Source organism: Plecotus auritus (genome assembly GCF_963455305.1).
Source record: "Plecotus auritus genome assembly, chromosome: 2".
NCBI classification, from domain to species: Eukaryota; Metazoa; Chordata; class Mammalia; order Chiroptera; family Vespertilionidae; genus Plecotus; species Plecotus auritus.
Genome location: NC_137771.1, coordinates 79,282,092 through 79,298,219, shown reverse-complemented (window position 1 = coordinate 79,298,219; position 16,128 = coordinate 79,282,092). Strand labels below are relative to the sequence as shown.

Here is a 16,128-nt window from a genome sequence, read left to right as displayed (position 1 = left end):
CCTTATTGGGGATGAGCCCCCATGCCAGGCATGTGCCCTGGACCAGAACCAAACCTGGGACACTTCAGTCTGCAGGCTGACACTGTCTACTGAGCCAAACCAGCTAGGGCCTGACTTTCTGTTTATGGCTTATGGGCTTCACATTTTGAAGTAGAGACGCTCTTCTGGGGAACAAAAGGTCAAACACAGTGTCTTGGGGAAAAATATAAGTGACATAATGCATGTAAGATGACCAGCTCAGAATCAGTATACTCCATGAAGTTCTCTTTCTCCGCTAAACTGCCTTACAGTTTGACTGCTAAACTGCCTTCTAAACATTAAAAAACAAAACAAAACAAAACTTGCTTGGTGTTAAATGACCTATATTAAAATTTAATCTACCATTGTTCTTTATCCTTTCCTACTCTCTTCCCTAATATAACCTCTTTTCACAAAAGGTTGAGTAAGCTAGAAAATGTAACGAAAAGAGCAGATTCTTTGGGAGCCAGGAAAGCTGGATTCATCACAGAGGTCAGTCATTACCAGGGGAGTAACTTTGGGCAAGTACTTAAACTTCCGGTTTTCTCTTTTGTAAAATAAGATGTAATAATAAATGAATCGGAAGAAGATGTTTATGTAAAGCCCTTACCTTAACACAGTGACTGATACATAGTAAGAGCTCAGAAGTTAGCTATTTAGCGATCCTAAGAACCTGATGCCTTGAGGTTGTACTTTTACCGCTGCAACCGGAGGAAATGTAAGCGTAATCCTCACTAAATTGACCCAAACCAGAGGTCGCGCTCCAGCAATGATGCAATTTGGTCTTTGCGGGCCACCGTCGCGGGGCATGCGTAATGAACGTGGCGGGACGTCAGTGTCATGGCGAGCTCCATCTGAAGTCTGCGTGGTCCGAGAGCGGCGAGTCTCATTTAGGACTGGTTTGTAATTTCGCGACTGTTGGGTAAGGGGGTGGATGGGTCCGTGTGGGACAGAGGTTGGCACGAACGCCTTTTATGTCGGAGCCTTATTTCCCCAGTTTCAGTCTTTCCCTTGCTGTTTGATGGCTTGTTTCGCAGTTAAAAGGGGACTTGCCAGGTGGGAGGAGGGAACAGAGAGGCTGGAAGTCCTGCCCAAAGTGAGGACAGGGTCGTTGGCCTCAGGGGCTGCAGGGCTGTAGGGAGTATTTAAAGGACCTCGGCCCTGTCGTCAAGATGAGCTCCATTCGTTCTCCCACTGTCTGCATTAGTGAATTTGTAGGATGGCAGGAGGCTGTCGCAGTAGCTTTCACAGAGCTGTCTCATTAAGGATTTAAACCGAAGTTGGTCATCAGAGTAGGTGTCTTGTGTCTTCCCTTTTCTTTCTCGTTTACTTATAAAACCAATCTGAATCTGGGGCAGACACGTGTCTTTTGGATGGAGATCTGGATTTCTACTTCATTGCCTTATTTATTGCTGTTTTGTAGTTGTTGGTCTTTCTTGAATCACGCAGAAGTGTTATAATGCAGGATAGTATTTATTATTGTGGCCGGACGCAGGATCTCATTCATGGCAAATGTGGCCGATGTCAACACACCTGTGCTAATCAATAAGCAGCTGGAAGTAGTATTAACTTTGCTTTATAAGATAGTCTTTTATGGAGGCTGATCTCTTTTAGGTAATTTTAAAGAGTCCTTACTGTGGTTTTGTGAATTTGTCAGCTTGCTTTTTCAAATCAATTTTTATTTTCCAGACTCATCTTTCAAGAGGATTTGAGACTAATTGCAGATAATCAAGGTACTCATTTATTTTAAACCTTTAATGTTTGAGTGACATGTTACACATTATAATGTGCAAAAAGATAGCCTAAGTTCATAGTAATTTTGTCACCATCATTGTATGGAAATGCTATGATCTCCATATCACTAAATCCAAGAAACACTTTCATTCATTTTGCTTAACCTTTTATCTGTATTAAGTTGCACTGACTGTGTCCACTGCTTTGACGTGCTCTCTGCCTTTGCCTTCTATGACCAACTGATTTGCTCCTTTTCTGGCAGCCACATCTTGGTTTTCATTAAAAGCTGCTTCTTTGCTTTTGGCAGTTAAATTTGGAGTTTCTCAAGATATGGTCCTGTACCCTTTTCTCTTCTCCGTTCTCTCTCTCTGTGTTTTCTGATCCACAATGTTATTCTCTGCCTTTTTGATTCTAGTCATCCAAGTGGGTGTGAAATGACATCTCATGGTTCTGATTTGCATTCCCTGATAGCTAATGATGTTGACACCTTTTCACATGCTTATTGGCCATTTGTATATCTTCGTTGGAGAAATGTCTATTCAAATCCTTTGCCCATATTTTACACTGGGTTATTTGTCTTTCTATTACTTAGTTGTTGTTTTTTTTTAATGTACTAGAGGCTCGGTGCACAAAATTCATGCACTGGGTGGGGGAGGGTATCCCTCAGCCCAGCCTGCACCCTCTCCAATCTGGGACCTCCATGAGGAATGTCCGACTGCCCGTTTAGGCCCGATCCTGGTGGGATCGGGCCTAAACGGGCAGTCGGACATCCCTCTCACAATCCAGGACTGCTGGCTCCCAACTGCTCGCCTGCCTGCCTTCCTGATTGCCCCTAACCGCTCTGCCTGCCAGCCTGATCACCCCTAACCACTGCCCTGCCAGCCTGATTGACGCCTAACTGCTCCCCTGCCAGCCTGCTTGCCCCTAACTGCCCTCCCCTGCAGGCCTGGTCACCCCTAACTGCCCTTCCCTGCAGGCCTGGTCACCCCCAACTTCCCTCCTCTGCTGGCCTGGTCACCCCTAACTGCTCTCCCCTGCAGGCTTGGTCGCCCCCAACTGCCCTCCCTTGCAGGCCTGGTCCCTCCCAACTGCCCTCCCCTGCTGGCCTGATCGCCCACAACTGCCCTCCCTTGCAGGCCTGGTCCCTCCCAACTGCCCTCCCCTGCTGGCCATCTTGTGTCCACATGGGGGCTGGATCTTTGACCACATGGGGGCAGCCATCTTGTGTGTTGGAGTGATGGTCAATCTGCATATTACTCTTTTATTAGATAGGATAGAGGCCTGGTGCTTGGGGCGGGGCCAGCTGGTTTGCCCTGAAGGGTGTCCTGGATCAGGGTGGGGGTTCCCTTGGGGCATGGGGCGGCCTGGGCAAGGGGCCTGTGGTGGTTAGCAGGCTGGCACGCCCCCTGGTGACCCAAGCGGAGGCCCTGGTATCTGGGATTTATTTATCTTCTACAATTGAAACTTTGTAGCCTGGAGCAGAGCCAAGCCTTCTGCTCACTCCTTAGCGGCAGCCATTTCTGTTGGGATTTATTTACCTTCTATAATTGAAACTTTGTAGCCTGGAGTCGGCCGGCCAGGGTTTGCGGAAAGCTTGGCTTCCACCGTCACTGGGGAAACCCAAGCCTCCCTCCTGCTCTCTTTGTGGCTGCAGCCATCTTGGTTGGGTTAATTTGCATACTTGTTCCTGATTGGCTGGTGGTTGTGGCTGGTGGGCATGGCTTGTGGGTGTAGCAGAGTGATTGTTAATTTGCATATTATTCTTTTATTAGATAGGATTCTTTTCAGAGATCGCAAGAGCACTGCCGGAACACTGGTTAGCATTGCTGTTCTGGATTGCTCTGAGTCCATATATTCTTCTAAATTCTTTCTGACTATGCCAGGGCAGGTTCCTTCTCGAACCCTACCCACTGTACTAACTGTTGGGAACTTAGTCCAAGTTCCTCCTTTATTCTCTGCTCACTAGTTACAGGGGTTGGGTCTGGGCCCCTCTGGGGCTGGACTGGAGAAGACATGAGAAGTTGTGGGTATATAAGAATGACTCTTTATTGCAGAAGCCAGTGGCCATATAGCTGTCAGACAAAAACAGTTCTTTACAGCAGTCCTATACAGGCAAGCAGCCGGACACCAGCTGGTTAATGTGTACATCTTCCCCACAAAGCAGCATTAGTGTCTGTACCCACAGCTATTATCTGAGTGGTGGCACGCTGCCTCCTAGACTCAACATCTCACTTTGTAGTGGTACCTAAGCTCTCTGCCTCAGCAGCTTCTCCTGTCTCCCCTGCTCAGCACATGGGCTGGTCTCTGTAGCCTCACATATCAACTACCTCTGAGCTTCTCTCTTAGCTTTGTCTAGCTTTCTAGCTTCTCCTCTCACCCACTTCTTCACACTCCAGCAGACTAGCTGGTCAGTAACTTGTATATTATTCCAGAGAAAAGAAGGCTTTGTGCCAGTATTTACAACAATCATATTTTGGCTACAGAAGGGCACAGACTATTCTTTCCCCTATTGAATTTTCTTGACACCCTTGTTGAAAATCAGCTGACTAGGTAATATATATTTATTTTTAAATCCTCACTCAAAGACATGCTTATTGGTTTTAGAGATGGGAGAGAGGGAGGAAGGAAAGGAGGGGAGAAAGAAAGATAGATAGATAGAGAAAGAGAGAGAAACATTGATGTGAGAGAAACATTGATTGGCCACCTTGCTATATGTGTCCTAACTGGGGATTGAACCCAAAACCCAGCTATGTGCCCTGACTGGGAATTGAACACACATCCCTTTCGGTGTAAGGGATATTGATGCTCCAACCAACTGAGCCACATTGGCCAGAGCTAGATAATGTATTTTTGACAAACATGCTAGATGATTTTTTATGGAAGAATAACTCTAGGACAGTGATTTCAAACTTTAGTGGACATCACAGTCATCCGGAAGGCTTGTTAAAGCTTGCTGGGCTTTACTCAGAATATCTGGTTCAGTAGGCCCAAGTCTTTTCATTTCTAACTAGTTCCCCAGTGATTTTGACTGTGCTGGTCTGGGAACCATAGTATCAGTATGAAAACTGGTTTCACAGCTGTGGCTACACATATGAGAATTACTGGAAAGTTTAAAAAAATACTGATGCCCAGGCTCGGTTCACAGAGATTGATTTAACTGATATGGGGCTCAGTTGTTTGTAATTTTCAAAAGCCCCTCAGGTGAATACAATGAGTACTCAAGATTGAGAACTGCTGTAGGAGAATAATGGTTCTCAATCAGGTGGTAAGTGGAATCACCTGGGCAGGTTTTATGTTAATATCCCTGAGTTCTAGTTCAGAATGGGATCTAGGTATCTATATCCTATCTAATAAAGAGGGAATATGCTAATTGACCATCACTCTGTCACAAAGATGGCTGTACCCACAGCTGAGGCCAAGTTCCCATAAGGAGCCTTAATGAGCAATCAGCAGGGACCTGAGGCTATACCCTCCCCCGCTCCCATGGGGCTTGACAGGGAACCTCAGGCTGAGTCCCCCACCCATAGGGCTTGACAGCGGACCTTAGGCCGTGCCCCCAACTCTGGTGTCAGGCTGGGGGACCTCAGACTGCACCGTCCACCCAAGTGCCAGGCCAGGGGACCTGAGGCCGCCCCCCCCCCCCCCCCGCCTGGTGGGGCTTGACGGGGGACCTCAAGGTGCGCTTTCTGTCTTGGTGCTGGGCTAGGGGACCTCAGGCTGCTCCCCCTGTCCCAGCACCAGGCTGGGGGGGCCTCAGGCTGCAACCCCCACCAGGTGGGGCTTGACAGGGGACCTCAGGCCGCACCCCCCGCCCCAGGACTGGGCCATGGGACCTGAGGCTGCGCCCCCTTGCCTGGCTGGGCTTGACAGGGGACCTCTGGCCATGCCCCCCACCCAGCAGGGCTTGACGGGGGACCTCAAGGTGCACCCCCAGTGCTGGGTCAGGGGAACTCAGGCCGCGTCCCCGCCCAGCAGGGCTTGACGGGGGACCTGAGGCTGCACCCCCCTCCCGGCGCTGGGCTGGAGGACCTGAGGCTGTGCCCCCCCGCCTGGCAGGGCTTGACAGGGTACCTCAGGCCATGCCCCCCACCCAGCGGGGCTTGACAGGGGATCTCAGGCCGTGTCCCCCACCTGGCGGGGCTTGATGTAGGACCTCAGGCCATGTCCCCCGTCCTGGTGCTGGGCCAGGGGACCTGAGGCTACGCCCCCTGCCCAGCAGGGCTTGACAAGGGTGGGACTGGCTGGGTCTGTATCTAGCCCATTGTGGGGGGCGGGGGGCGGTTGGGTCTGGGTCTCACATGATTTTGAGGTGCATGTGGGTGGGTGGGGACTTGACTCTGGGTCCCATGGTGTGCCCCAGACTCTGACAGGAGGAAGGTTTTCATATACATTTCACTAATTTTCTTTAATCTCTGATACTTATATTATAGAGAAAGGGCAAATAGCAATATTAAATTATTTCCTCTAATTAATCCCCGTTTCATGTGCACAAATTTCATGCACCGGGTCACTAGTATGGTACATAAAAGGCTAATATGCAAAGTGTCCTCTTGGGAGTTTGACTGGGAGACTGGGAGTTTGATCACTTGCTATGACATGCGCTGACCACAAGGGGGCGGTGCAGAAAAAAGGAAAGCCCCGGCCAGCAGCCGGAAGGGAGGTCCTAGCCAGCAGCCGGAAAGCCCGATTGGCCCTGATTACCGGCCAGGCCTAGGGACCCTACCCGTGCTAGAATTTCATGCACCAGGTCTCTAGTCTATATATATAAAAGGCTAATATACTAAGTGTCCATCCGACTGGTAGCTATGATGTGCACTGACCACCAGGGGGCAGACACTCAATGCAGGAGCTGCTGAGCCGCAGTGACTTGGCAGAGGCGATTCTCGGGTGACGCACTCTGAAACCAGAGAGTAGGGAGCCCGATTCCTTGTGGGGCTGCACGATTCCACTTTTGGCCATGGGTTATGTTGTTGTTGGGGCACTGTTGGCCCTGAATCTGGTTTACTGCACACTTGTGTTGTGTTCCACACCGTGTATGACAGCAACTTTATAGAGTGTCCTCTTGCACTCTGGGACCCCTCGGGGGATGTTGGAGAGCCCGTTTCAGCCCGATCCCCACAGGCCAGGCTGAGGGACCCCACCTGCCGGAGTAAGGGTTTTTTCCTTTGTTACAGAAAGATTAGCTAAATTTGGCTTAAACAAGCATTTATTCACGTATTCAGTCGTCTGTCAACAAATATTGTGTGCCTGCTATGTGCTAGGCATTGTTATAGGTGTGGATACAGTGGTGAAAAAGAGATGATACCTTTGTCCTTGTAGAGCTTACACTTTAATGATAAAGACAGATGCAGTTGTATGTATGGTATCAGGTAGGTTAGTTCTATGAAGAAAAACGAAACATAAAGCATGATTAGAGGTTAGTGAGAATGTGTGGAATCCTTGATCAGTGGGTGGTTATTTTAGAAAGGATTTTCCAAGGAGGTGTCATTTGAGTATATAAGTGGCAGCAAGCCATACAGATATCTGGGGATGATTTTCCAGACAGAGGAATAGCAATTGTGAAGGCCCCTGAGTCAGAAACTAGTTTGGCATACTCAGCGAATATCAAAAGGTTAGTACAGTTGGTACAGAATGGGAGGTGATAGAGGGAATAGCTAGGGACCATACTTTGTTAGACTGGGTAGTCTACAGTAAAAAATATTTATTGAGAATGTGCAATATGCTAGACATAGTTCTAGGCTACACCTGGGACAAATCAGTGAACAAAGCCCACAAAAACCTTTACCCTCACAAAGTATATTCTAGTAGAATGAGATAGACATTAACAAAAAGCTGGCGATGAAATACTATGGTAAGAAAACAAGGTAGGGAGTGGGGATATGAAGTGAAGAGGAAGTATATGTACATATGGAGAGGTGTGGGAGTTTCTCAGAAAGGCCTCGCTGGTGACATTTGAACAGATTCCTGAAGGGCTTGAAGATGTTCTATACAAGAATAAAATCCTGAGATGAGTGTACCTTGTAGATACAAACTGGGAGGAAGCCCACATGGCTGAGTGTAGTGATGGGGAGAGTGGCAGGCTTTATGGTCAGAGAGGTAACAGGAAGCTATTACATATGTCCTTGCAGATTTGTGTAGTGATTTTGGCTTTTTATTCTGAAGTAGAAGACATTGGAAGATTTTGATCAGAAGTTTGAGACGAACTTAGATTTTAAAGGGATCCTTGGCTTCTATGCTGAAACGTCCTTTGGGAATTAGGGTAGAAGCAGGGAGACTAACTGTCAGTAATCTAGGCAAGAATTGATGTTGTTTTGGACCAAGAATGTAACAGTGGGCAGAGTGAGAAATAGTCAGATTCTGAATATGTTTTGAAGATAGAGCCAATAGGGTTTTGTTGGTGCATTGGATTAGGGAGAGGATTCCAGGATTTTTGGCCTGAGCAGGTAGAAGACTGGGATTGCCTTTAAATGAGATGGGGAAAGTTGTGGAAGGATCTGGTGGGGTAAGGTAGGGAGAAGATCAAGGGTTTCCTTTTTGATAATTTAAGTTTGAAATAACTGTTAGATGGGGGTGTTGAATATGCAGTTGTACATGTGAGTCTGAAGTTCAGGGGAGGACTGGGACCGGTTATATAAGCATATAGTTGGTATTTCAAGGCCACTGATTGGATAACAGGGTATGGCTATAACTCGGGTGGGGAATATCTGGCGTGAGGGCCATATAAGGCCTGCGAAATCATTTGGTCTGGCCCTGCCAAAGCATTAAGGGTGAGTTAATTATTATTATTATTATTATTTACAGTTTATTTACTTATTTATTTATTTTAAAATAAATCTTTATTCAGATTATTACAATTGTTTCTCCTTTTTCCCCCCATAGCTCCCCTCCACCCGGTTCCCACCCCACCTTCTGCCCTTACCTCCCCCCTACTGTCCTCATCCATGGGTGTATGATTTTTGTCCAGTCTCTTCCTGAACCCCCCCCATGCCCCTTTCCCCCTGAGAATTATCAGTCCACTCCCTTTCTATGCCCCTGATTCTATTATATTCACCAGTTTATTCTGCTCCTCAGGTTTTTAATTCACTTGATTTTTAGGTTCACTTGTTGATAGATATGTATTTGTTGTTCATAATTTTTATCTTTACTTTTTTCTTCTTCCTCTTCTTTAAGAATACCTTTCAGCATTTCATATAATACTGGTGATGAACTCCTTTAGCTTTTTCTTATCTGTGAAGCTCTTTATCTGCCCTTCAATTCTGAATGATAGCTTTGCTGGGTAGAGTAATCTTGGTTGTAGGTTCTTGCTATTCATCACCTTGAATATTTCTTGCCACTCCCATCTGGCCTGCATAGTTTCTGTTGAGAAATCAGCTGACAGTCGTATGGGTGCTCCCTTGTAGGTAATTAACTGTTTTTCTCTTGCTGCTTTTAATATTCTCTCTTTGTCTTTTGCTCTTGGCATTTTAATTATGATGTGTCTTGGTGTGGTCCTCTTTGGATTCCTTTTGTTTGGGGTTCTGTGGGCTTCCTGGACTTGTAAGTCTATTTCTTTCACCAGGTGGGGGAAGTTTTCGGTCATTATTTCTTCAAATAGGTTTTCAGTATCTTGCTCTCTCTCTTCTTCTGGCACCCCCATAATTCTGATGTTGGTACGCTTGAAGTTGTCCCAGAGTCTTCTTACACTATCTTCAACTTTTTGGATTTTTTTTTCTTTTTGCTTTTTCGGTTAAGTGTTTTTTGCTTCTTTGTATTTCAATTCTTTCACTTGATTCTTGTGTTCCTCTAGTCTGTTGTTGGGTCTCTGTATAATATTTTTTATTTCAGTCAGTGTATGTTTAATTTCTAGTTGGTCCTTTTTCATATCTTTGAGGGTCTCGTTATATTTATCGACCTTTTCTAGGATATTCTTGAAAAGCCTTATAACCGTGTTTTTGAATTCTATATCCAGTCGTTCGTTTTCCTCCATTTCTTTCGTTTGTGATCTGTTTCTTTGACGTCGCATTTTCATTGCTTCCCTGAGTTGGTAAGGTAGATTTGTGTGCTAGGTTTCCTATATGGCCCAGTGGGTCGGCCTCCCCAGTTAACCTGAGGTGGACACTCTTGGTGCACCCCTTTGTGGACTGTGTGTACAGCCTTGTAGTTAAGTCTTGATTGTTGTTGGTATCACTGGGAGGAATTGACCTCCAGGCCAGTTAGCTGTAAGGATCAGCTGTGTCTACGCTGGGAGAAGTTCGGTGCTGGAGACAGCCTTATAGGATTAGACTTGCCAAATTGCAATAGCCTCTGTGCTCAGCTTGGATGGGGTGGAGTCTCAGGGCGGAGCAGACAGTCTTGGCTTCCAGTCAGCCTTGCCCTTGCGCGTGTGCGCGCCTGCAGACCTCTGCCTTCCCCGGCTCCTGAGTCTCCGCCTGAGAGTCCAGATTCCCCCCACAAGAGCGTGGGTCCCCAGGGGCTCGCCCAGAACTGGGGTTCAGTGCAGTCAGAACTGGGGTTCAGTGCGGTCGGGGGCTTCCTTCCCCCTTCCGCCAGAGAAAGTCAGCCAGGCTCTCAGCCGCCCTTCCTCTCTGTGCGCACAAAGACCCTTTGCCGTACCTCCAATTCTCTGTGAGCTTTTCTCTTTCCTTCTAGTTGTAGAATTTTCACTCAGCCAGCTTTCCTGTGGTTCTGGATGGTGTCCGTTCTGTCTTTTAGTTGTAGTTTTGAAATTGTTGTGCGAGGCAGCAGTTTAGGTGCTTACCTATGCCGCCATCTTAGTTTCTCTCAAGGGTGAGTTAATTAAGTGTCTGACCAAATAGAGCAAATTAATTTTTAGGTTGATAATTTTGTATGGCCCGAAAATGATGTTATAAATATTCAAATGGCCCTTGACAGAAAAAAGGTTCCCACAAGGATACTTGTGGAGTGGCTAATGAGGTAGGAGGAGAACTCGGAGAGTGTAGTGTCCTACAGATGAGGTCATTTGAGATGACTGAGAATTTATCATTGTATATATTGCTGGAAGTCATTGAAATCATGACAAGCAATTTTGCTGGCATGGTGGGGGTGAAAGTCTGGTTCATGAGAGAATGGGAGGGGGAAATTGGAGATTGTAAGTATAGATAACTTTTTTAAAAAAACATATCTTTATTGATTTCAGAGAAGAAGAGAGAGGGACAGAAAGATAGAAACATCAATGATGAGAGAGAATCATTGATTGGCTGCCTCCTGCACACCCCACACTGAGGATTGAGCCTGCAACACGGGCATGTGCCCTGGACCGGAATCGAACCTGGCTGGGTTCACAGGCCAATGCTCTGTCCACTGAGCCAAACCAGCTAGAGCCGTATAGATAGCTTTTGCAAGAAGTTTTTCTTTAAAGGAGAGAAATGTGTTGGAGACAGTAAATGGAGGAAGTGGGATCATGATAAAGCTTTTGTTTTCTAAATTGGAAAAAAATAGCATGTTTATATCCAGATAGTAATGATTCAATAGGGAGACAATTAGTGAAGAGGGAGCATTGCTGGAATTCTTTGCTTGAGTAGGTCAGAGCACAAGGATTGTTCTTAGGGAGGTGGACAGTTATTCATAGTAACAGATTGGTAGGCTGAGTACATGGGCAAAGAACCACTTCTGGGTAAACAAAGAAAGTCATCCATCTGTGCAGAATGTTGTAGGGCATCTGAGGTCAGCTTCATTCAAGCTTTCTGTTTTCAGTACCATCTTCAACCATACTAAGAGGAGATCTGTGAGAAATAAATTTTCAGAAAATTTCTAAGATAAATGAGTTTGTTTCTTTACTGCATGCAGTCTTCGCTGTACTAATATATGCTGGCAGTCTATAAGCAGGCAGAATTTCCTAATTAATTTGACACAGAACCATTTTTTCACAGATAGTTAATATCTCAAATAGAACCAGTTTGAGAAAGACTAACTTAATTCATATCACCTTATCTAGTTCACTGAGTTGGCCAGGGCCTTTGTTTGCAAGAGCAGAAAACCCAGCTCAAACTAATTTAAGCCACAGAAATTTATTGGTTCACATGACTGGGCAGAGTGGGGCAGGATCAGGCTACAGGCATTGGTTGGATTCAGATGCTCAAATAATATCAGTATGGCTCTTTATTGCTCCATTTTTTATTAGTTTTCATTCCTTAGGTAGCCTTCTGCCCTGTGACTGGTAGGTGGTCTCCAGTATCATCAAGATATCATCCTTCCAACTTAGCCACTTCAGTGAAAGGAGAAGCCATCTCTACTGTTAACTCTGGCACAGAAGTCCTCATCATGATTCTGATTGGCAGGGCTTGTTATATCCAATTCTGAACCAATCACTGTGGCCAGGAGGATTGGTTACTCTGTCAGGCTTGGGTCATGTGCCCCATTCCTGTGTCTAGAGAAGGAAGAGGCCTGTGATTGACAGTCTGTCTATGACCATGTTGTATGCATGTTAACTATAATTTAGCAAGTCCTTGATTGATTGCCACTTGGGTTATTTGTAATCTTTGCAAAGCTAGCTCAGATTTGAACATAAGTTTGTCTTGTTTATAGGGCATAATTTGTCATAGTTGTAAAGAGTAAATTACATACAGTAAAGGACACAAAATGAGCCTGGCTGGAAGCTACTCTTAATTGAAAGTTGTTAATGGAAAGATGAAAATTTGGCAAATGAAGAGAAGGAAAATTCATCAGAGAGGCTGAGATCAGAGGAGAGTATAGGGTTCTTTTTTTTCTTTTTAATCTTTATTGTTGAAGTATTACATAGGTCCCCTTATTTCCCCCATTAACCCCCTCTAGCCTGCCCCTGACTCCTGCCCCAGGCCTTCACCACCCATTTTCTGTGTCCATGAGTTATATGCATACTAGTTCTTTGGTTGATCTCTTCCCACCCACCCTCCCCTGCCTTCCCTCTGAGATTCTGCTGTCTGTTCAATGCTTCTATGTCTCTTGGTCTATTTTGTTCATCAGTTTATTTTTTTCATTAGATTCCACATATGAGTGAGGTCATGTGACACTTGTCTTTCTCTGACTGGCTTATTTCGCTTAGCTTAGAGAGTATAGGATTTTTAACAGTGGTTTAGGCGGCCCAGATGAGAACAGTGGTCATTCAGTGTACATACATTAAATAGGCAGCAGAGTGTCGCACAGCTTATGGGCTCAGGCTCATCTGGCATGCAATTCTTGCTGTGCTTCCTTGGGTAAGTTAGCTTCTCTGTGTTTCAGATTTATCTTTAAAGTGAGGATAATAACACTGTCTACCTCGTGGAGCTGTTGGGAATGGTTAATGAGATGACTGTGAGCACTTGCTTCATGCCTGGGCATAGTATTGGTAGTAGTACTATCAGTAAGTGTACTCAAGTTCACTTTATTTTTCTTTTTTCTATTCAAGATATTTTTTTTCCTTAATCATTTTAACATAATTGTAAATTCACTTACTGTTATAAAAATCATGTGGAGATGCTGTACACTTTATCCAGTTTCTCCCAGTGGTAATGTCTTGCAAAATTATAATACAGTATCACAACCAGGATCTTAACATTTACATAGTCAGTGCATGTCAAAGCGACTGGTCGACCGGTCGACTGTCTGCCCCCTGGTGGTCAGTGCATGTCATAGTGACTGGTTGACCAGTTGACTGCCTCCTGGTGGTTGGTGAAGTCATAGAGAGTGGTTGAGCAGCCTTAGCATATCATTAGGATATTACGCTTTGATTGGTTGTTCGGTTGTTCTGCCATTTGGTCTATTTGCATATTTCCCTTTTATTATATAGGATTATTTTTGTAAATCAAAATTATACCTATTTTTTGTCAGATCAAGAATTTTGTAATTAGTTTATATGTGCCATGAGATTAAAAAGGTTGAAAATCACTGATTTATAGCACTATCCTAATATTATCTGATGCCTACTTCATACTCTCATTTCCCTAGTTGTTCCCCAAATGTCTTGCGGCTGGTTGGACAAAGAAATATCTAAACAGGAACATGAATTGCATTTAGTTTACGCTTTTAAGTCTCCTTTGATCTTTAACAGTTCCTCTACTGCTTTTTCTCCCATGATGCTGATTTGTTGAAGACATAGTTCCATTTGAACTTTGGAATGTCCCACTATAAATAGGATTTGTCTGATTGTTTCCTTGTGTTTCTTTATCTTTGCATTTTCTGTAAACATGAAGTTAAATCTAAATGCTTTATTGGATTCAAATTCAGCAAGGATATTTTATAGGTGATGCTATGTTAAACAGATTTTCTGAGGGACTCATAAGTTTGTATCATTTATAACTTTTCTATATGATGAAGAAGATGCCTTCTGCATCCTGTGATACACTACTGGATGACATAGAAGATATTGTGTCACAGCAAGACTCAAAGCCACAAGATAGGCATTTTGCAAGAAAGCACATTGTTCCAAAGGCCCGAAGGCGAAATACCCAAAAATGTTTGCAAGAGGAAGATAGTCCACCAAGTGATAGGTAAGCTTTAAAAAAAAAATCAATATCATTCCAGGGTAGTACTGGTCTATGTGATATGCATAATGTCTCTTTTAAAAATATGCTTGAACTTTTTGAGAAGAAATATGTAGATTTATTTATTTTTATTTGAATTAAAAATATTTTTATTGCTTTCAGAGAGGAAGGGAGAAGAAGAGAGAGATAGAAACATCAATGATGAGAGAGAATCATTGACCGGCTGCCTCTTGTACCCCCCCTGCTGGGGATCAAGCCCACAACCCCGGGCATATGCACATGACCGGAATCAAATCTGGGACCCTTCCTGTCTGGCCAGGGCTGAATGTTTTTTAATTTAGCAAAGTAATTGGTTTCAAAAACAGGTGTCAAATTGCATGTTCCTTGAAGGCAGGGCCTAGGACAGAGTTTGGCATATAGATAGGATTCTCTCCCCATCTCTTTGATGTTACTGTATCTGATATGCAATTTTGTGTTACTTCCAAATTAAAATTTTTACTGGAATTTGTGGTTCTTTTGAGACAGTGGTGTTTGTGCATTTGATTTTTCTTAGCAAATATACAAATATTAATGGTTCAGGTAAAGGCATTAGGCACAAATGAATTACTGTGCTGTTTACATTATTAGGTCTCCAGTGAAATTCTAATACAGTCTAGCCAGAAATGATTATGCAGTTTTATAGTTTTAATATCCTATATTTATTTAGTAAATTGTTGGAAGTTTTAATATACTTGATTATTTTGTTTGGAACATTACGTTTTTAAAATCTATGGAGTTATGTCCTAACTGGTTTGGCTCAGTGGATAGAGCTTCGGTCTGTGGACTGAAGGGTCCCAGGTTTGATTCCGGTCAAGGGCATGTACCTTGGTTGCGGGCACATCCCCAGTAGGGGGTGTGCAGGAGGCAGCTGATCAATGTTTCTCTCCCATCGATGTTTCTAACTCTCTATCCCTCTCCCTTCCTCTCTGTAAAAAATCAATAAAATATATTTAAAAAAAAATCTATGGAGTTAAAATTTCCTGCTATTATAAAAATGACTGAAGTTTATCATATTTGTCCTGAATATGTCCTTAAAGTAATTTTTGTTTAATTATAAATTACTGGGCAATCCCTGTTGAAAGCACCCTTTTCCCTCTAAAACTATTTCATTTTTGAACTCTATTTTTATATATGAAGTACTTTTAATGAATAGCTTGTGAGTGGGTTTTAGTGATTGTATTCTTTTTTTTTTTTTTTTTTTTTTTGCATAATATGCCCAGAAATCCTCTAGTGCTTTTTATTTTAAAAATCCTTTAATGAGACTTACTTTTTCTCTTATTGATTGTTTAATAGCACTATTCCAGGCATACAGAAAATTTGGATACGAACATGGGGTTGTTCTCATAATAATTCAGATGGAGAATATATGGCTGGACAACTAGCTGCTTATGGATATAAAATTACAGGTAATGAGATTTGTGTCATGTGTTTTATTGATTACATTTTCAGAGCTAAGTTTTTTAGAAGCATGTATTCTAGCTTTAGCAATTGAGGGATATGTTAGCATAACTTAATGATTTTAAGGCAAAACAAAAAACCCATTGCCTACATAACTGTGGGTTCATATTTAAAAAGAACTTTAGGAACTATTTTGAAATAAGTTTAGACTTACAGAGAAGTAGTAAAAGTATAGAGTTTGCATAGCCCTTCACCCATCTTCCCTTAATATTAACATTTTACATAATTATAGTATAATTGATAAATTAACAAATTAACATTAGTACAATACTGTTATCTAAACTACAGATCTGTTTTGAATTTTACTGCTTTTCCCATTTATGTCCTTTTTCTCTTCCAGGATCCAATCTAGGATCTCATCTCCTATTTATTTGTTATGTCTTTTTAGTCTCCTCTAATCTGTGACAGTTCCTCAGTTTCTTCTTATCTTTTATGATCTTGA

General features: G+C 43.6%; 1 protein-coding gene and 1 long non-coding RNA gene across 5 annotated transcripts in view; one reads left to right on the top strand and one right to left on the bottom strand.

Annotated features, from left to right (window-relative positions):
• LOC308241524 overlaps positions 1-778 on the bottom strand; it is a 50,419-nt gene extending 49,641 nt beyond the window's left edge. Inside the window, exon 1 of the long non-coding RNA XR_013959865.1 lies at positions 629-778. This is a non-coding gene — a long non-coding RNA (uncharacterized lncRNA). The remainder of the gene's footprint in view (positions 1-628) is intronic.
• A 38-nt stretch (positions 779-816) lies between these two features.
• Positions 817-16,128, top strand: part of CDKAL1 (CDKAL1 threonylcarbamoyladenosine tRNA methylthiotransferase) — a gene marked incomplete at its 5' end in the record, with an annotated part of 690,467 nt that continues 675,155 nt past the window's right edge. The window contains 4 exons of one of the 4 annotated variants that reach the window (XM_080655024.1): positions 817-917; positions 1,708-1,751; positions 14,023-14,195; positions 15,522-15,634. In XM_080655024.1, the coding sequence (XP_080511150.1) occupies positions 14,026-14,195; positions 15,522-15,634 (283 nt within the window). Of the gene's footprint in view, positions 918-1,707; positions 1,752-14,016; positions 14,196-15,521; positions 15,635-16,128 lie in introns of those variants that run through there. The other 3 variants (XM_080655026.1, XM_080655025.1, XM_080655023.1) reach the window with 3 other exon arrangements.